Source organism: Chanodichthys erythropterus, chromosome 7, assembly GCF_024489055.1.
Source record: "Chanodichthys erythropterus isolate Z2021 chromosome 7, ASM2448905v1, whole genome shotgun sequence".
Lineage (NCBI taxonomy): Eukaryota > Metazoa > Chordata > Actinopteri > Cypriniformes > Xenocyprididae > Chanodichthys > Chanodichthys erythropterus.
This window is the reverse complement of record NC_090227.1, coordinates 9,294,252-9,316,200: the sequence shown is the minus strand read 5'-3', so window position 1 is coordinate 9,316,200 and position 21,949 is coordinate 9,294,252. Positions and strand designations below refer to the sequence as shown.

Here is a 21,949-nt window from a genome sequence, read left to right as displayed (position 1 = left end):
GACCTTTGTGGAACCGTGTGAAAACTGTGTGGAATGGACAGAATAGATGGACAAATAGAGGAGAGGGGACACTGGGGTAGTAAAGCAGAGTTTCTTCTGGCTGTGGCAGGGAATGTGATTGGACTGGGTAATGTGTGGAGGTTTCCTTACCTCTGCTACAAGTATGGAGGAGGTATGAAACCAGCAGTAAACTAAATATGCAATACATTCATGAACTTAGAATTCTTTCAGTGGTATTATGTGTGATTGTACTGTTGTGTTCTCAGGGGCATTCCTGATACCCTACATGGTGTTTGTTGTTACCTGTGGGATGCCTCTGTTCCTACTAGAGACTGCAATGGGACAGTACACACAGGAAGGGGGCATTACATGTTGGCATCGCCTCTGTCCACTGGTTGAGGGTGAGAGTTGTAGAAACAACACATCTATTTTTAAAAGACTTGAACTTTTTTAATAAAATTGTGTTAATCTTTTTGCATGCAAACACTTTTAATGTAATGCAGTTGTATACACGTCACAGTGGCAAAGAAACACTCTGTTTTATAGTATCCGTTACATATGTTACATGCACTTACTCCAGTAATATCAGTAAATTATGAATAATTACATGCAACTAACCCTAAACCAAGTCCTATTCCTAATACTAACCCTATAGTAAGTATATGTTATTAAATAATATTACTCAGTATTTAAATGTATAATTATAGTATGTTATTAATTAATATTACTCAGTATTTAAATGTATAATTACACTGTAAAAAAAAAAATCTTTAAATAGTGTGACTGAAACCATTTATTTCATTATATCAGCTATCTCCTTTTTTATTTAAATGAAGAATATGAACATTTGATCCAGTAGAAAACAACTTCAAAGAAACCATCTGGTTTAATAAATAATCAGTGGAAAGAAAATGCAAAGTGCATATAGTGTAAGAGCAACATAAATTCAGTTGAACAGGGTAAATCATCCTTTAACTCTCTCATTAATTTTCTCTTTTTGATTCTCTTCTAGTCAGTGTTTCTGTTTGCTTTTGTCAGGTATTGGCTATGCAGGACAACTGATTCTTCTGTACAGCTGCATGTATTACATCATCATTCTGGCATGGGCACTTTTCTACCTCTTCTTCTCTTTCAGCTCCCAACTGCCATGGGCCAGCTGTGACAACACCTGGAACACAGGTGATAATCTAAATAATAAATAAACAAAAGTAACATTAAAACTATAAACAATAAGTGGCATCTGATGAATATCTCAATATTTTTTCTCTGTCTTAGATGACTGTGTAAATCTTGCTGCAAAGAATTTTACCATCAACCGGACATCTCTAAATTCAACTTCTGCAGCTACTGAGTTCTGGGAGTAAATAAATACAAATTGTGATACAAAGTCTTGCATGAACATTCTGCACTAACAAATTTGATTGTAATTGACCCTTATTTTCTGTAGAGATCCTCTTCACTTCCTCGTTGGTTGGGGTCACAGGGACCCCGATGATTAAAGAGCATCAATAGTCATTATAATTATGAAATAAATCTGTCTAAACTGTAGACCCAAGTCAGACCTCAGAGGATTGTTTGTTTGTGTGGTTTGTGGACATTTTGTATCGATGAATTGGTATCTACCAAACTGACAGACAAAAACGTGTGAAAATCCATCATTATCAATTGAGTTCAGTATCGCTTGTGTTCAGTCGCTTCATAGTGGATCTCAGACACATTATCCTTAAGTCAAAATAACATTTCTGAAAATATATTTTCTTTAAATCTCAGGATAAAAAAATAATAATAATGATGATGGATATGTTTTTCCACTACGTAAAGAGGGTCTGGGGTCATATAGACCCTAAAACAGAAGGGTTAAGCAAATTAATTTTAAACTATGTTCATAACAAGAAAAATTTGATGTGTCTCTCTTTTTACAGAAAAAGAGTGCTGGTGCTCTCTGGGGGTATTGAAGAGGTTGGTAAGATCAACTGGGAGATTCTTCTGTGTCTCATTGCAATGTGGATCATATGTTATTTCTGTATCTGGAAAGGAGTCAAATCTACAGGCAAGGTGTGTAAGAATGTCACTTTATTTTATTACTTTACATAAAGTCAATATTAGAACTAGTTATTGGTAAGAAATTCAATTAGCATTTTGTCACATTGCTCACATTGGTTTTCTTTTTTTAGTGTATAGTAGGTGTGCAGGAGAGAACAAATATGTTTCAGCTATGTGGCAGAAGGACAACAACAATCTTTGTTGGTTACATAAATTGTTTCATTTTTTGGCATCAAATTAACATGTCCCTTTCTTGTGCCTGAAATGTAGGTGGTTTATTTCACAGCCACATTTCCTTATGTGATGCTACTGGTGTTGCTGATTCGTGGGTTGACTCTTCCTGGAGCTCTGCAGGGGGTTATGTTTTACCTGTACCCTGAACCGGCCCGTCTCACTGACCCACAGGTAATCAACCATCTTCCCTCTACCTGTATGGGTTATGTCCTGTTTTAGTTTCATTTTCACACGGTTTGCTCTGTTCCTGTGTTCCTTAGTTCTCTAGTTAGTTTCCCTGGCTGTTAATTATTTCCCACGCCTGCTTTTTATACCCTTAAGAACTGTTTATTTTGGATTCTTCTTTTTTACTCTCCCCCCTCACAAATGGATCTTCCTGGACCATTCTCTGGAGGACCACACTGGGGACTTTTTAGGTCTGGTGTGCCTAACAAAGTACCAGGACGACTCTCATAGAGTGGTCCTTGAGAGGAATTAGCCACTGAGGAATTAGACATGAGGACTAAGCCTACCATCGTCCCAGAGCCTGAGCCCTGAGGAGAGTCTGACCAGGTGTGTGGCCATGGGACTATTAGTGTAGTTTGCATGAATGGAGGAAGACCCTGCCCACACTCTCAACACTGAGGGTGAGCTGCAGCTGGCCTCTGCAAACTGTTGTTATGATGACTTAGAAGAGGATGCTTACCTTAATCTCCCATCCCCGCTGGTCACATCCAGCTCAAAATCTCCTGTGTTTCCACCCAGTTCAGAGTCATCTGCGTCCCCACTGGTTCCACCCAGCTCAAAGTCTTCTGTGTCTCCAGAGTTCCTGTCCAGCTTCCCTCTCCGGCCTCCTCTTCAAAAGTCAACCAGTTCATCAGCCCCACCTCCACTTGTTCCCTTCAGACCTTGACTTCTCCTCTAATGCCACGATATTTTGTAGATTTGAGATTAGCTCTACCTTGGCTCCTTCCTCCTGAGCTCCACCATATACCATCGTCCCTATGGCTGCACCAGGCTCCCTTGTCCCTCTGGCTCTGCCTTGCTCAGATGTCGGCATGTCTGTGCCATGGACTTCTTAGCCGTCCACTTCGCTCCATCTCTCCACACCTTCAGCTCCGTCTGGCTCCGCCTTCCCTCCGGCTCCACCTCAGTTCTCAGGCACCCTGGCTACACCTCGGACACTCATCACTGCGGCTCCGCCTCGGCCTCCTGGACCATCGTGTCGCCCCCAGTTCAATCTGCTCTCCGTCTGTGTCCAGGGCTCCACATCCATCAGCCTTATCTCCGTCGGTCAGCCTCATGGTGTCAGCAGCCAAAACCCCACATATGGCTCCTCCCTCCACTGACTCCGCCATGGGTTTTCATCTTGGATGCACTCTATGTCCCCGCCTGGCTATTCCTGCTCCTGGCTCATCCTACGGTCATTGCCAACCTGGTTTCTCCCACCGTCACCTGCACTTGTCTCCTGCCCTTCTCCTGTTCCACATCCTGATCCAGAGCCCCCTCCCTCCTTCCTCAGTTGGACTGTGCAGGGATGCACTTTCCCAGGGAGCACAGAGAGTACTCAGTTGGCCCTTTTGGCCTTAACAAAGCCAACAAGTGGCTAGACCGACAGGGTGCACGAAGACGTTGCTGCTTCAGGTGGAAGTGTGTGTGGCCTAGACACACAAAATGGTGGCTGTCATCATTTTGAATGCCAAGGACAAGGGGAAGACCTCCGGGACCACTGGGTTTGGGAGAGCTGAGACCTCTGTGATTGGAAATGCTGAGACCACTGGGCATGGGAGCAATGAGACCTACGAGCATGGAGCTATCGGACATGGGACAATTGAGTTAGAGAGCACTAGGACCATTGGGCTAGAGAGCTCTGGGACCACAGGGCTAGAGAGTCCTGGGACCACTGGGCTTGTGAGTGGTGAGACTCATGGTAAGCCAAGCTCCATGGCCATCGGAGCTTGGGACACAAAATGTTTAGGGGACCCTTGAGCGGTCACAGTGGGATCCTCCTCCACCTTTCCCACAGTGAAGAGGGATCTGCTCAGCAGAAGAGCAAGCTCCACAAATTTACAAAATTCCCCTCAAAGACCAACACAGAAAAGTTGTGATCTGATAGGTTCATTCCAGACTAGAACAATAAAATAAAATGAGGGAACTGTCCAGAAAGTGGGTGTGGTGAGCCATGTCCAAAAACTCACGGGTGTGGTACTCTATATTTCACTTAGTCATTCTGTAACTCAGAGGGGCAGATAAGATGACAGGCAGAGACACAGATCTAAATGCAAGGGTTGTTTATTAAATACAAAAAGTAAAACAAGAACCAGGAAACAAAGATCGTAGAGAGCAGGGACACGGGACCATTTACATAAATCCAGTGATTGAGCAAGAACAAGAGAAACAAAAGGGCTATATATACACAAGCAACAAGCAAACAATACACACCTGGGAACAATCAGGACTAATCAACGGGAACTAAAAATAACTAAAAAGGTGACACCAGGAACAGGAAACCATCCAGACATGACACAGGGAGCAAACATTACATGTATCCAACCTCAATAGCAGCAAAAGTGTTTTACAATACAACATCATCACAATAAGTACATTGTACCTATCCTAACAATTTTTTACTTAGTTAAAGACACCTAATATAACACTTTACCAAAAAAAAAAACAAAAAAAAAATCCATCATATATAAACATAAATAAACATAAAAATATCTAAACATAAAGTTTTGTTTAAATCAATTTTTAAAAAAGGATTATTATACTGAAATTGGGGTGCTCTTTGTGTGTAGGTTTGGTTGGAGGCTGGAGCTCAGATCTTATTTTCCTACAGTGTGTCTGTTGGCACTCTCACTGTTTTTGGCAGCTACAATAAATACAACAACAACTGCTACAGGTTAGTATTGGTGATTTCAGTAAAATGACAGTACCATAAAATGAACATAAGAATGAGCATATGTCAACAATTGAAGAATTAACTCTTTGTTATGTTGTACACTATGAGATGTTCTTGAAATGTATGTATACTTCTTCTAGTAAAACTCAGCCAGCAAATCTTAAGACAATATGTGTTTTTATATATGTCTATCAGAGACTGCTTGTGGCTTAGTCTTCTGAACAGTGGCACCAGTTTTGTGGCTGGCTTTGCTGTGTTTTCTGTTTTGGGCTTCATGGCCCAAGAGCAGGGCGTCCCCATTGAAGAGGTGGCAGAATCAGGTAATGCAATATTTCATAAAAACACAGGAGTTCTTATAGTACAATTGTAACCATACTGAAATGTTGTAAACTGAGACTGTACTAATGTAATGACTAAGAACGGAAAGCTTAAAATAATATCTCTCTTTCTCTGTCAGGTCCAGGACTAGCATTCATAGCTTATCCACAGGCAGTAGCTATGATGCCTTTCCCTCAGTTGTGGGCTGTTTGTTTCTTTATCATGATTATTTTGCTGGGGCTAGATACACAGGTATAAGATACACATGTTGTAATACTTTGAACTCTAAACTGCAAATGACTACAAATGTTTGTTTGAAATATTGAAAGAATGACAATATAAAATTGATTCATCAAACAAAAATACATTTTTTAAGCACTAATTTGCATGTTATCTGAATGGTGGTTTCATATTTAGATTTAGCATTTATATTTGTAATTAAGAATATAATTACATGTAATAATTATGTTTATTGTTTTGTTAAAATATATATATATATATATATATATATATATATTCTCACAATGGCGAGTTATGAAGTCCAATTCTGAGAGGGGAAAAAATAGAGACTTCTGAGAAGTCAGAATTAAAAAGTCACAATTACCTTTTTTATTTTTTATTTAGTGGCAGAAACAAGCTTCCATACAAATATGTGCAGAGTAGCCCAAAAAATGTTGACATGGAAAAACACAGGGTAAATATTGGAGTTCATGAACTGCAAACATTTTATTTAGAGTGATTTTCAGATTTGTGGACTGTAAAGACAAATCTGCAAATCCTTTGGGATCTTTTGGTGTTAGCTGTAAAAACAGCTTTCAGTGTGTTACAGGGACAGTGCACCTAACAATGAAAATACTGTCATCATTTTTCTCATCCTCATGTCATACCAAACCTATATGATTTTCCCTTTGAAGTTTGCTTCAATGGAAGCTGTCATAACATCAGTGATGGACCTGTTCCCTGTGGTGCTGCGCAAAGCAGGACGACGAGAAATTTTACTCCTAGTCTTCTGTCTCACTTGCTTCTTTGGACAACTCATCATGGTTACAGAGGTAAGAGGAGAGTGTGTTTGTGTGTAAGAAAGATTCAAATGAACAAAAGTGACCTATTTGTTACCTATAATGGCCTAATGTTCACCCAAATATGAAAATTCTGTCATTATATACTTACCCTCAAGTTGTTCTAAACCTGTATGAATTTCTTTCTCCTGCTGAACACAGAGTAAGATATTTTAAAAAATGTGGGTAAACAAACAGTTTTTTTTTTTTCCATACTATGAAAGTCAATAGGGGCTTTTGCACTGGGTATTTAAAGGAACTCAGTTATAGGAACTTTCCCTCAAAGCAATTTTCGTGGTTGCATTCCACATTGCATTCACATTTTTGTGAAATTTGTGTGCCGGTGCGCATATAGTATGTGTTCATCCAATCAACTAACCATATCGTCTCACAGCAATTAACACTCAGTAGTGTGTTGCATTACTGAATTATTCAGCATTTTTGAAAGAAATGGTTGAGTCAAACATTCAGTGGCCCATTCGTAAACGAATGCCTAATACTTGAATAAATCATTTGTTTGAATGAATAATTTTATAGAATGAATCAATGACTCTAGACGGTCATTTGCCACCACCTACTGGTGGTTTAATTTCATCCATGAAAAATATGTAAAGAATAACAATATTTAATGTATTATTTGTAGTTTTTCAGCGTACGCAATATTTTTTTTATATATTAATTTATTGATTCTAATTTATTCTAATTCTAATTTAACAAATATTTGAAATAAAAGATGAAGCATTCATTTAAGAAGATTCAGGACGATAAAGGAAAAAAATGACCTTGTGGTAAATATCATTATTAAACGGTTAGTTCACCCAAAAATGAAATTTCTGTCATTAAGTACTCACCCTCATGTCGTTCCAAATCCGTAAGACCTTCTGAACGTGGGTTCGTATTGGCCGGCTCCTGCGTCAGCATCACACGGACGATACTGATGCTGCATTCACACCACTTCGTATTTATCAGTATCTTGAGATGACAACACATGACGTTATATTCGGAGCTGTTCGCGTCCTTGGACTGGAAATTATGCGTTTCCATGACACTACCACCACTATCAACGCCTATGAATATATGGTCAGGTGGCACAGCGGCCACGTGGTACATCTGGGAGCTTTCAGAAAACTCCCAGCTTACAAGCTGAAATTACGAGCTCTACGAGGACGTGAACACTTTTTACAAGCTAGAATCTTGTAACTACAGGAATTACGAGGCCGCATGATCGCACCTTGAGCTGCCGTTCAGATGTAAACACTGAAGCTCATCGTTAAATAGACGGGATGATTGAGTGAAACAGATCAGGTGTGCAGGACTAATTAACAAACGAGGAAACTAACTAGAGAACACAAGTTGGCAAAACAGGAACAGAACACAGAGAAAACAAAACCATAACAGACTAGTGACAGTGACAGTGTCATGATATGACATAAATAAAATTGGATAATAATGCTGTAATTAATGAAACGATACCTGTTCTGTCTACATGTAGCATATATTGACTTTGTAGGCATCCTATCAGGGTTGCCATAACATAATCTGCCCAATTCCAACTGAAAACTAGCCCAAAACTAGCCTAAACGCGTTCCAGGAGGAAAATCACGTATTTGGCGGGGATCCCCTGGTAAAATTTGCATTCCATGAGCTATCATGTTATTTTGGGGTCACTTCAACCTGCGGACATGAAAAACAACACACGGCAACAGTGTAAAAGTAGCCCAATTCTGCGGGAAAACCATGGACTTGGCCATCATTACAAAACAACTGAGAAATAAATAAATAAAAATTACAAATATTAAAAATTTTATAAATTGATCAACTAACCATTCAGAATCATCCTGGTGCATTCTCAAAGTGATCCTTCTGCTAGAGTGTCTCCTTATTCAGTGTCCGACTCTGGTTCATGCAAGCATGGCTGAACTCCATTATTTACAGTAGCAGCCATATTAATTATTTTTATTTATTTATTTTCAAGTATTCAAGGCACAAGCTGTAAGGAATAGCCCTCTTCACATGATATTTATTAACAAAGTTCGGGAGGAGCAACATTCAAATGATCAGCTTACGCTTAATCAGCTTAAGAGGAGGCCTATAAATATGTAGCTGACTCACCAATGTTCTTCAAATATTCATTCTTTTGCTGATAATTCTGATTAATTGTAAGTGTGAACTTGTGAAAAGGGGGTGGGGAAACAGAAGCTCTTTGATCCTATTCATTCATTTCATTCAAGAAGCCGTTTCACTCAGATCAGAGGATCACAATTTCCGTTTTTATGCCAACTTTAAAAGATACACATGAGAAAACAGCATATTTTTGCCTACCCCCAAAAGGTGTATTTATGGTATAATAAATGATCTGTGGGATATTTTGAGCTGAAACTCATTTAAATGAAACCTATTTAAACTTCTAAAAAATCCCAGAGCTTTAAGATTGAGGGCCTGTGCAATTTTATTTAATTTATCTGCATTTTACATGTTTACCACCACAGTACTTTAATCTGGCCCTGGCTTGTAATGTTTTATTGTGACCTGCAGGGGGGGATGTACGTATTCCAGTTGTTTGACTACTATGCCTGTAATGGAGCCTGTGTTCTGTTCCTGTCTGTATTTGAGTCTCTGGCCATGGGTTGGATCTTTGGTGAGTCGAACTCAGGCTACAGATCATAACATAATAAAGCCAACAGAATACACCGGCAAAACTGGAAAGCCATTAAAGCTAAATCCTCTACACACCACAGGGGCTGAGAGAATGTTTGACGTTATTGAAGACATGACAAAGTCACACCCCAACTACATATTCATGCTGTGCTGGAAATACCTGACTCCTCTCATGTCCCTGGTGAGTGTCTCTGCATTTCAAGCATCATTTTGAGTTTGTCTTGACTTAATGGATACTATTTGGTTGTGAATTCCTGAAGCATTCTTAACCATAACCACTTCAGTTGAACACAGCTTTTACTTTCATTTTTCTTTCCCCTCCTTTTTCCTAATTTCTCTTTTTCCTCTGTCCATTCACAGTTGTTGTTCATATGTTCTATGGTGGAGTACCAGCCCCTGACATTTAACCGTTGGTATGTGTACCCGGACTGGGCGTACGCACTAGGCTGGTTACTGGCCCTGTCCTCCATTCTGCTGGTGCCTGCATGGGCACTGGGTCGAATGTGTGCTGAGAAAGGCAGTATGAAACAGGTGAGGATGAAAAGATATTCATCCCTGACATTTGAAAAGATAAACAAGCCTCTGGGATCTCAGATGAGATCAAAACAGGGATGCAAATATATTTAACCAATGCTAATATACTCAACTAACCAATAGAATCTAATTACCTCTACCTAACTGTTGTTTCCCTGTATTTGTGTGCCTTGACAGCGTTGGCATCACCTGTGTAGTCCTGATACAGAGCTTCCTCTCACATCTAAACAATTAGCTGAAATGAAGGAAACTGCTTTCACTGCAGAGATGGAAGACTTGGTCAGGACGAACACAGAGGAAAATAAAAATGGACTTTGAAAGAAAAATGATTATGTTTTGTAATCAGTCTTTTCATTACTATACTAATAAAGACCAACCTAAAACATGAACATGCCTAAACCAGGTTGTTTCAAACAAACTCTGTATTTTTGGTCTCAGTTCTTTAATTTAGACTGACATTTTTTAGGAATGTTTCTGGCTCTCATCATCAGGAAGTACTGCCCAGAACATATCTGTTTATTGTTTCACCTTGTGACTTCCTCTTTGTTCTCACCTGTATATGTGTCCCAACTAACCCTTGTGTATTTAGCCCTCATGTTTCATTGTTTCCTGTTCATTGTCAGGTTTGGTCCATTTGGGACTAGTTTATGGGTCTTAGTTCTTGGTTTTAGTCTCAGTTCTTATTTTGTTTCTTGTTCCTGAGTTTCTTGTATCCTTGCATTTAGATCCATACCCTTGCTATCTAAAACTCATTACAGATTCTTCTTCATTATAGAAGACCTAGTCTTGCGTAGCCAGACCTTCAGACTAACGGCAGAAGGTCTGGACTCTATCGCAGCTTTCATTGGCTAAGGACCGCCCAAGAGGACATTTGACTGATATTTAAAGCAACTAATTAGAGTTTGTTTTGTTCCAGGTCATGTTTAGGGGCGTGAAAATTAAAGTCGATGTCCCTATAATAACAGACCGCCGTGCATCTATAAACAAATCATTCAAGAACGCTGTGCAAGTTTACTGCAACAATGGAGCAGCGGACTTGACATACTCCTTGTCACAGTTGTAAACATGACAGCATTCTTCTACAAGGGGGTTTGGCATCGCAGAATTTGTTTCCAAGCGGACCATTAAAGAACGCAACACACGCGTTCCCTGTATAATTCAACCAACCAGATGACGACTTCGATACTGCTGAAGTGTTTCCAGATAAGTGTGCCGTATGCATTAGACATTCAGCCAACGGTCTGTGGGCGTGACGTCTGAGGCTGAGATTATAGAAGACCTGACCCTATGATAGATCTAGCAGTTGAACTCCATAGAGCAGGGCTCTTCAACTCTTGTCCTGTAGGGCCAGTGTTCTGCAGTCTTTTATACCAATCCCAACTTAACCAACCCAACTGTAAATTGCAAATAATTCTGTCAGTGTCTGAAAGCTTAAAGGGTTATTTTTTTATATTTCTTTTTATAAATTACCCCATAATTTACTCATGTATTTACCCCATGTATGGCACTTATTTGCCATACGCATTCGACGTATGTCCAAAAAGCGCTAACTTCCATGACGTAGTACACAATGACATGACAATGACATAGTGTGGAGCGTCATGTCATTGTGTACTACAGTAAACACTTTTTAGATGCAAGTCGAATGCGAATGGCTGTCGCTATTTTACTTTATAAAGTTTTAAATAAGGATATTTGTCTTACACAAATGCATCGATTAATTTCAGAAGGCCTTTTAACTGACTGCCAACTTGGCTCCTGTCCACATGGACCCCACTTCTCTACTTGCCACCCATTGTGCATTGCATCAGTCCCCTAAAGTGGTAGGTGGCCCCATGTTGTTTGCTCGGGTTTAGCCCAACTGGGGCCCATGGGCTAGAGCCTGGCCACCAGTCATTCCCCTTCAAGCTATTCTCACAGGCCTGGCTCCAGGAGAGGGCCTCAATATCCCCTTTCTGGGCAGAGTCTCTCTCTCTCCTTGATATTTCTATAGGGGACAACTGATGCAGATTTGGTCCCGGTTACCTGGGAACCTTTTGTGTTACTGTTCACTTGCATAAGTAGTTTTCAGCCGAGTGCGAACTGGGGGGATGATGATGATTCTCAGACAGAAAAAAAGTGGATTGCCCACTTCGGGTAAAGAGTATGTTGCTTCCCCAAATGTGGATCAGTGCAGCAGTAGTAATAATGCAGTGGTAAAAAAAGGAAACTGAGCCTGAGGGGAAAATAAAATTTACCAATTGATGTATATTCTGACTCTCACCTATGGTGATGAACTTTGGATAGTGACAAAAAGAAGGAGATCACGACTACAATCGCCTGAAATTACTTTTCTCCACAGAGTGTCTGGATGAACCTCAGGCATCTAGGAGGCACTCAGAGTAAATCCCATAGCATTATTCCCATGGCAAGTGTTTGGTTTATCTCATTCTGTATTACTTAGTTCAAGCAGGTTGTGTCTTTGGTGTATATCTAGTTCAAGGTTCAGGGCATCAAGTTTCCTGGCATTGGTTTGGGACATATATTAAAGAGATTTAGAGATTTTGTCTAATGTGTTTAAAAAAATAGTAAAAATATGGACTGACGATGAGGTTCAGGCTTTATTAAGCTTATATTCGGAGGTCGGGAACTGGAAAGTCGTGTGCAGTCCTACATCACCAGACTATCTTCACGGTACTTTAGTACTGGGACAACAAGCTTAAGACAACAAACGGCCTTTATCAGATATATTACTAACATAAATCACATCATATTAGTTTTAATAAACTATACTTAATTGTCATGTTTTGAGTTTCTCTGATCTTTATTTTTTTATTTTTGTTCTGTTTATGCTTGGGTTTCATGGTAGTTTTCAAGTATGTTAATTGGTTCTGTTTCCTAGGTAAAAAATTGCACATGAACGGCCTCTCATGTCAAAACTTGAATGCGATAAGATGATAATCACAACTTCAGAAGTGGGAATTGTCAAATTTCCTATAGCATGTGAAGGCAGCATTAGTTGTGTAGTACTGTTTTCTCCTGCAAATTCTTGGATTTCAGTTAAATCAGCGATTTAAATGAAAGTTTCCTTGATTTCTACACCTTCATGGACCATGAAACTACACTGCAGCATGACACAAATATATTTTGCTTATAGTAGACACAACAATAGATTATGTGCACATAAATGGTGCTGATCATGTTTGGACCACTACAAAGCAGTACCATTGCTATGCAGATGATGCAGTTTGCCTAGCACACCCCCCAGCAAAACAGTTGGCTAAAAGAATGTATTCCCAGCCTGGTGTCTGTAAATTTTACATATATTTTAAATAATGTTATTGAAACAAATTACTTTGTTTGTCAAACTGTTTGAAGGTGTGTATTAAAATCTCAACAATGAAAATGTAGTTTAGCAAGTTAAAAAAAAATTAAAGTAATATTTAAAGCATTCATTATCACACCTTATCCCATGATGTAAAGATACAAACCCCATCTGACTAACCAAAATCAGGTTAAATGTGTCTCATCTTACCCTGGTCTCAACTTAATATTAAAACTAAACTGCCTAATGTTACCCAAATGAAATGTCAAGCCCACAAAGAGGTATTGGACTGTGTCAATGGACTAGATCTAACAAAGACTTTAGTTTGGATCTACTCAATCTATGTTTTGATCATTGTACTTGTGCTCAAAGAATTGTCACAAATATTTTTCCACTGTTGCCACAATCATGTTTATCTGTTTCAGCGAAAACTGAACATGCGTTTAGCACCCACTCAGTTGATATAATAACTTGAAACCCTTTTATATATATATATGTCACCACGGACATTTTTTTGGGTTAAATATCACCTGCAATCTAGTTAATATTTCCCTGGATTAACTTCCCAAGACACTGCGTTCTGTACATCCTTTACATTATAACTTGAACAACAGTAGTTTTAGCTGCTGACATGAACATATTCAATGTCAATGTCACTCCATCCTTCAGAACATTTGTTCAGACTTAAAATAAGGTCACTGTGGTCATTACGGTGTAACCAGAGGTAGAAATGGCTAAGAATCACTGTAGGGAGCCTAGATGGGGAGGTTATTGTGGATGTCTCTTGTTGCAAATAATTCTGGATTCCTGTGTGCTTTTTTGTGGATCTGTTGCATGCATGTGTAGATGGTTATAATACTGTTCTGAAATTAAATGGAAGCTGACATTGCACAGCCTGACGCAGAATGTCCCCAAATGCTGACTTCATATTGTGACTACACAACATTGAACCTTGTTTTATACTGCAATTTCAAAAATGTTACCAGTCAATAAATGTATTTGCTCAAGCCAGTTTTTACTTGCCTTTGGGACTTAGTGAGTGTTCATTTTGGACCGTGAAGATGTTTATCGTCTTCTAGATTGGACTAATGACATTTTTGTTATGGACTAATGACATCTGCCTTAAACATTTATTTTTATTTATCTTTAGTAATTATAGTTTCAGTCAAAATACCATAGCTACAGTTAATGTCGACAGTTTGATCCTGTTATGGGTGACAAAAGCATTCATTTAGACCAAAAATACTCAGTGCAAACCTTTCAAACCTTTTCCGACAGTAGCTGTATGATTTTGAGATCCATCTTTTAATGCTGAGAACAATGGACTCTATGTGTGTCATCTGTTTACATATTTCAGCTAAAATCTAGCTGGAAAAGGTGGATTGTATCAATATTGCTTTGTGTTGTTGTGGGAAACTTCCTTTTTTCCCTTTTTTTTAGAATTTCCATACACCATGCTGCACTGGAAGTTGTGGTGACCACTGAGGGAAAAGGCAGAAGAGATCATTTATGCAGTCCATTCAAGGGTTAGGTCACCCAAAAATGAACTAACCCTTAGCCCTCATTTATTACTCACCCTCTTTTTTGGTGAACAAAAAGTATCCTTGTCGCTTTATAATATTAAGATAGAACCACTGAGCTCACATGAACTGTTTCAAATATTTTTTTTTAGTACCTTTATGGACCTTGAGAGTTTGAATGGCTTTGCTCTCAATAGAGGCCTCACTGAGCCATCTGATTTCATCAACAATATCTTAATTTGTGTTCCGAAGATGAACAAAGGTCTTACGGATGTAGAACGACATTAGGGTGAGTAATAAATTACATTATTTTCATTTTTGGGTCAACTAACCTTTTAAGGGACTCAAACACAACTATTACAAAAAATGCAAACATTCACTAATGCTCAAGAAGGCAACACGATGCACTAAGAAGCTCTTAAAGCTTTTATTTTCTCATTTAGAACTGACCTACTGAACATAATAAGATTAATTATTTTTTACACGCTGGTGAAAAAGTATCAAGAGTTCTTAAACTTAAACTTATTGTAAACATAATTGAGACAGTTGAATGGGATCTGAAACCTCTTTACAAAGGATACAAGAGAGAAAATAACCATAATACCAATATGTAGCAGTGAACAGAACGGCTGCATAATTTTACTCATACAGTATTTTCAAACTGAAAATTGGGGTTGCCTTTTTATAATATATTGTCATGCTTTTTGTAATATATTTCCATGCATTTTTAAGTTTGCTCTTGTGAACTGAGGGGTGGTGGGGACTTATCAAGTGGTTCTGCAATGGGGCCCCTTATGATCCTAGTGTGGATTATATGGGCCCCATTGAACACTATGTACTCCTAGACTGAATGATACACTCTCAAAAAAAAAATCTGTTAAAAAATAGGGCATAATGTACTGTATTCATTTAACTGATTTTTTTCTTCTTTTTTTTTTTTTACACAGGTTTTTATCTGTATTTTGAATTTTGCACTTCGAGTTGTGTTTTAGGAAAATGTCCATAAAATTAAAAGGTAATGAACCGGTAATGAGCTGCCTGTACTTATTCCGTTATTTTACAGATCTATTTTTTACAATGTGTAGGTTTTTGCACATTTTAAAAAATTTTAGCAAATCATGATGAACTGCATCTGCTTTAGATTCGGACCATTACTTATTTTGTACTTTGGTTGTCATTTCAGTCAATGAATAGCTTGATACATTTTAATAAATGTTAAGCAGAATTTACAACAATCTCAGTGTGAAATTACAGCAGCGGGATCAGAGTGACCTGGTCAAAACGGTGTAACGTTATGCCTAGAATCAAAGGACAAATAGAGGAGAGAGGGTACTGGGGCAGTAAAGCAGAGTTTATTTTAGCTGTGGCAGGGATTGTGATTGGTCTGGGTAACGTGTGGAGGTTTCCTTACCTCTGCTACAAGAATGGAGGAGGTATGGCAACCTAAATACACGCAAGCTGTTTGCTAATATTGTTGTTTTTTAATAATGTTTTATTGTACTGTTGTGTTCTCAGGGGCATTCTTGATACCCTACCTGGTGTTTGTTGTTACCTGTGGGGTGCCTCTGTTCCTGCTAGAGACGGCTATGGGACAGTACACACAGGAAGGGGGCATTACATGTTGGCATTGCCTCTGTCCACTGGCTGAGGGTGAGTCAAAAATGAGTTTTTATCAGTTTTTTTAAATCATTTTATCTGCATTCTTTGAGCAGGTGGGATTTGCACAGACAACCAGCACTCACATTTTCTAAAGTAGCCTAAATGTGAGGCAATGTACCAATCAAGTCAATATTATTATTATTATTACTGTATCACAAAAGGAGGTGAAACTTGGCACACTGATTGTATTTCTTTAAAGTGCATTTTTATATCAGTCTAATTAAAAAACATGGTTTCCAGTTAAAACCTTACACAAATAAGACAAAAAATAAAAATAAAAGAAACAATAGTGTTTAAAGAGTATTTTTGCTTCACACCACTGTGCAGAATACATACTGGCTAGGTTTACTGACTGAAATTTTACAGACACAGAGTGCTGGCTCTATCTGGAGGTATTGAGGAGGTCGGTAAAATCAACTGGGAGATTCTTCTGTGTCTTATTGCAATGTGGATCATATGTTATTTCTGTGTCTGGAAAGGAGTTAAATCTACAGGCAAGGTGTGCAAAAATATCATTGAAGAGAACTTTGTCTTTCTACAGTAAACATTTCTCAAAATGTCAAAATTCAATTATTCTTGGTCCTTGATTGTTCTGCATTTACAGTTTTTATATTAATTTATATTTGTATTCATTATTAGTGAATGTCAGTACAGTATTTTGCCTGTTTATTGAAATTAGTAAACTTATTATTATTATTATTATTATTATTATTTTGCAAATGCATGTAATTTGTACCCTTTCTTGTTTGTGGCTGTACTGTAGGTGGTGTATTTCACAGCCACATTTCCTTATGTGATGCTACTGGTGTTGCTGATTCGTGGGTTGACTCTTCCTGGAGCTATGCAGGGTGTTGTATTTTACCTGTACGCTGAACTGGCTCGTCTCACTGACCCACAGGTAACCCCGCCATCTGCCCTTTCCTGGCATCAGGCTTAATAACTGTTATTGAAAAACTAGATCAGTTGATATTACTGTATAAATAAATGTTTTTGCATATTTTTAATTACATTCACAACCAGTAAAAAGTATGTTATTTTCTTGTTAAAAGTAGCAAAACAAAATTTTGCGGACATCAAACTAGCATTAATATTACAGTACATCTTGAGCCCCTTCCCAAGTCCTCAATTCTAATGTGTTGTGCATTTAGGTTTGGATGGAAGCAGGAGCTCAGATATTTTTCTCCTATTCTTAAGGAACAGCCTCTCTTACTGTATTAGGCAGCTACAATAAATATTATTATCAGTATTATTAAAAAATAAGATATTTTTTCAGTATTTTTTTCTTTTTTCTTTTCAAGATTCTCTTGAACTATACAGTATATATACGGCTGCCTTGGTTTAAGTGCTTTTTTAAAGGTATTCTTACTTCAGTGTATGGGGTGTCTAAGTCACATTAACTAATCAGTGATGTACATCAGGGTTCATTGTTTGGCCCCCTCCTCTTCTCTCTTCTACATAGCATACAATTTATGCACACTGATTTGCGTACAAAGGACTTGTATAATCTATGTTTGCCCTATCAGGGACAGCTTATGGCTTTGCCTTCTGAACAGCTGCACCAGTTTTGTGGCTGGCTTTGCTGTCTTCTCAGTCCTGGGCTTCATGGCTCAAAAGCAGGGTGTCCCCATTGAGGAGGTGGCAGAATCAGGTACTGCAACATTCTCATGATTTTTTAAAAAAAGCTTCAGAACAGTAAATACTTAAGAAAAGATTCTCTCTGTGTCTTTTTTTTCCAGGTCCAGGACTAGCATTCATAGCTTATCCACAGGCAGTAGCTATGATGCCTTTCCCGAAATTGTGGGCTGTTTGTTTCTTTATCATGATTATTTTGCTGGGACTAGATACACAGGTGTGCTACAACTCAAACCTAAATTCTTAATCAAGAGCCATGTTTAAGGGGTATACTGACTTCTTAAGTTGGGAAGATGCTAAGTAGATGTAATATACAATTAATTACTGCAGCAATGCGGCGTGGCATGGAGTCAATCAGTCTGTGGCACTGCTCAGGTGTTATGAGAGCCCAGGTTGCTCTGATAGTGGCCTTCAGCTCTTCTGCATTGTTGGGTCTGGTATATCGCATCTTCCTCTTCACAATACCCCATAGATTTTCTATGGGGTTAAGGTCAGGCGAGTTTGCTTGCTAATTAAGAACAGGGATACCATGGTCCTTAAACCAGGTACTGGTAGCTTTGGCACTGTGTGCAGGTGCCAAGTCCTGTTGGAAAATTAAATCTGCATCTCCATAAAGTTGGTCAGCAGCAGGAAGCATGAAGTGCTCTAAAACTTCCTGGTATACGGCTGCGTTGACCTTGGACCTCAGAAAACACAGTGGACCAACACCAGCAGATGACATGGCACCCCAAACCATCACTGACTGTGGAAACTTTACACTGGACCTCAAGCAACTTGGATTGTCTGCCTCTCCTCTCTTCCTCCGGACTCTGGGACCCTGATTTCCAAAGGAAATGCAAAATTTACTTTCATCAGAGAACATAACTTTGGACCACTCAGCAGCAGTCCAGTCCTTTTTGTCTTTAGCCCAGGCGAGACGCTTTTGACGCTGTCTGTTGTTCAAGAGTGGCTAGACACAAGGAATGCGACAGCTGAAACCCATGTCTTGCATACGTCTGTGTGTAGTGGTTCTTGAAGCACTGAGTCCAGCTGCAGTCCACTCTTTGTGAATCTCCCCCACATTTTTGAATGGGTTTTGTTTCACAATCCTCTCCAGGGTGCGGTTATCCCTATTGCTTGTACACTTTTTTCTACCACATCTTTTCCTTCCCTTCGCCTCTCTATTAATGAGCTTGGACACAGAGCTCTGTGAACAGCCAGCCTCTTTTGCAATGACCTTTTGTGTATTGCCCTCCTTGTGCAAGGTGTCAATGGTCGTCTTTTGGACAACTGTCAAGTCAGCAGTCTTCCCCATGATTGTGTAGTCTACAGAACTAGACTGAGAGACCATTTAAAGGCATTTGCAGGTGATTAGAGTGCGGCACCAGGTCTCTTCAATGTTGAACCTTTTCACAATATTCTAATTTTCTGAGATGCTGAATTTATAATCAGTTATAATCATCAAAATGAAAAGAAATAAACATTTGAAATATATCTGTTACATGTGTGTTGCAGGAAAGCAGACGAAGAAGAAGATTATTCCAATACGAGGGTTTATTAACATAGCACAGCAAACGGGTAGCAACAAACACACCATACGTAGACAAGAACCGACAATCAACTGAAAGATACAGGGAGTATAAATACACAGGGAACATAATGACAGACACCTGAACGTAATCAGTAACCAAGGAGACTAACTAGAATACAATTAAGACTACACATAACTGGAAACACACAGGAATGAAACTAACACCAAACATAACATAACCATAACAGTACTCCCCCCTCCCAATAGGCGTGACCTCACGCCGAAAGGAAAAGTCCAGCAGTGGAGGGAGGGAGGGAGGGAGGGAGGAAGGGAGGGAGGGGGTTTTGGAGGAGAGGCTGAAAATGGGTAGGGGACTGGAGGATATGGCAGAGAGGAACACCAAGGCGGAACTGACGGAGGGAGGAGCCAAGGCGGAGTCCTAAACACACTCCTGGGCGGAGCCTGGGCAGCGACTGACAGCAGTGGAGCGGAATGATGTGGAGACCCAGATGAAGCCGCAAGGACGACCGCACAGGAAAACACTGCAGGCCTGGAGGACCAAGGTGACGTCGTCGGCTCGGATCGAGGTGGAGGCGGTGGTCTGACTGAACGGGGGCGACACCGGAGGGAGCGAGGACCTCGGTGGAACCGAAGGGAAGGAGGATCCCGGTGAAGCTGGAGGGGAGGAGGATCGAGGCGCAGCCGGAGGTCCGGATGTCCGCAGCGAAACCAGGGTGACGAGAGACCAAGGTGACACTGGAGGAACGAGAGAGCCCAGTGTAGCCTTAGTGATGGCAGACAACGGCGGAGCTGAGGGAGCGTAAAGCCAAGACGGATCCGCAGGGCCGACAGGTTGAGGTGGAGAACTGGGCCCGGAGGACTGAGGTGTGGCCAGGTGATCAGCATCCCAGAGCCACGCTGGTGTAGAAAGAGCCTGAGAAGAAGCCGACGAGCTGGTTGGGATCGGCGGCAAGGGCGGAGTCGAAGAGCTAGGAGACACCAGTGGGGCAGAGAAATCCAGAGAATATGTTGGAGTCAACGGAGATGGAGACAATGGGGTGGGCAGAAAATTGGGTGGGATCGCTTCATCCAATATAGAGAGTGTTTTAGAGTGCAGAGGAAAGAGCTTTGTGGAGAAATTTATGAGCCAGCCCTCCTCACCTGGCTCATCTGAGAACTGCTTCACTGGAACTGACTCCTCGATGAATGTTCCCAGCCTTGGGACGGGTGTGGTGACCTGCTCTGGCTCCGGGATGGACTCTGTGACTGGCATTAAATCCGGGCATGGAGAGGGCTCAAGCTCGTGGTCCATGGCGGGCGCTGGCTCGGGTTTAAACTCCGTGGCGGGCATGAACGTTCTGAAGATGAACAAAGGTCTTATGGGTGTGAAACAACATGAGGGTGAGTAATAAATGACAGAATTTTCTATTTTAGGTGAACTAACCCTTTAAGAAATGAGAAACAGAATTTTTCTTGTCCCTGATCATTTTTGAAAATGATCATAAAAGACTGAATAATGAATTAATTACATTTTTACTTTAAATTAAATAAATATGATTTATGATATGAGACAGCAATGACAGTATCTAAAATCTCAATTCTTCCCTAACACCACAGGGGCTGAGAGAATGTTTGACGTCATTGAAGACATGACAGACTCATGACCGAATTACATGTTCATGCTGTGCTGGAAATACCTGACTCCTCTCGTGTCCCTGGTGTGTGTCTCTGCATTTCATTTATCTCTTTGAGCTCCATGTTTTATATTTGTCAAAAAGCCAACAAATCTCTCAGATCATTATTTACTGTAGTTATAGATCCCTGGCTAAAGCCATTTCTCTGATTTCATTAACCTTTTTCTTTTCCATCTGTAGCGTATGCACACGTATCAGGATAATCAATAAACTTTGGAGTTTTCAGAACGCTTTTAACCTGATGAACTTTGTTTGTTAATCACTAACTCGGCTCCGGACGACTGACTTTCGGCAGGTTTGTGGACCTGAGAGAGTAAACAGAAAACGGCAACTTCCTCACTTTGGTGACTTCAAAAGGAGCACCCCCACTGACCAGATCCACATTCCAACACCCCACACACACAGGGACACACAAAAACACACACACAGACACACACAGAAACACACAATCATACATTTTGAACTGTATTTGTAAACTACCACTAGGCTGAAATATATATTTCATATATTTTAGGGCCTATGCATGTTTCCTAGTGTTTAAATGAGTGTATTTGTGCTAGTGTGCATTTTAATAGTGGAATTCTGTCTGTAAACCATAACTTCTTGTCTATGCCTTTCTGATCTGTCGAGTTTGGTCTCTCCGTAAAGCTCCGGACACAAGCTACTCACTGAGATGTGTCACACAGCTGACAAATGCATGTTTCTATGTGTTTAATGATACTGTGAAGAACACACTCCATTTGGAGATCTGATCTGATAGTCATAAATCATTGGATTTGTCGTGAGGCCAAACAAAGGGAAAGCTTTCCCGCCAACTTTGCACCCATGTTATTGGCTACCCCACCTCAAGGAGGTGTGTCGGCTTATCTGTCATAAAAGCAAAGACGCACAATTTCTTGTGTGT

At 39.9% G+C, this 21,949-nt stretch overlaps 1 protein-coding gene and 1 pseudogene across 1 annotated transcript; both read left to right on the top strand.

Moving 5' to 3' along the window:
- On the top strand, window positions 1–10,044 carry LOC137023554 (sodium- and chloride-dependent GABA transporter 2-like). The gene is made up of 14 exons (XM_067390755.1): window positions 1–172; window positions 267–401; window positions 1,039–1,179; window positions 1,276–1,360; window positions 1,923–2,055; window positions 2,314–2,448; window positions 5,055–5,158; window positions 5,354–5,478; window positions 5,616–5,728; window positions 6,391–6,528; window positions 9,070–9,172; window positions 9,273–9,373; window positions 9,553–9,723; window positions 9,904–10,044. Exons 1-14 carry the CDS (start codon window positions 34–36, stop codon window positions 10,042–10,044), a joined length of 1,764 nt encoding a protein of 587 aa, XP_067246856.1. The 5' UTR covers window positions 1–33.
- Window positions 10,045–15,844: 5,800 nt separating this feature from the next.
- LOC137023552 (sodium- and chloride-dependent GABA transporter 3-like) lies at window positions 15,845–19,794 on the top strand (annotated as a pseudogene).
- Window positions 19,795–21,949: the final 2,155 nt, after the last annotated feature.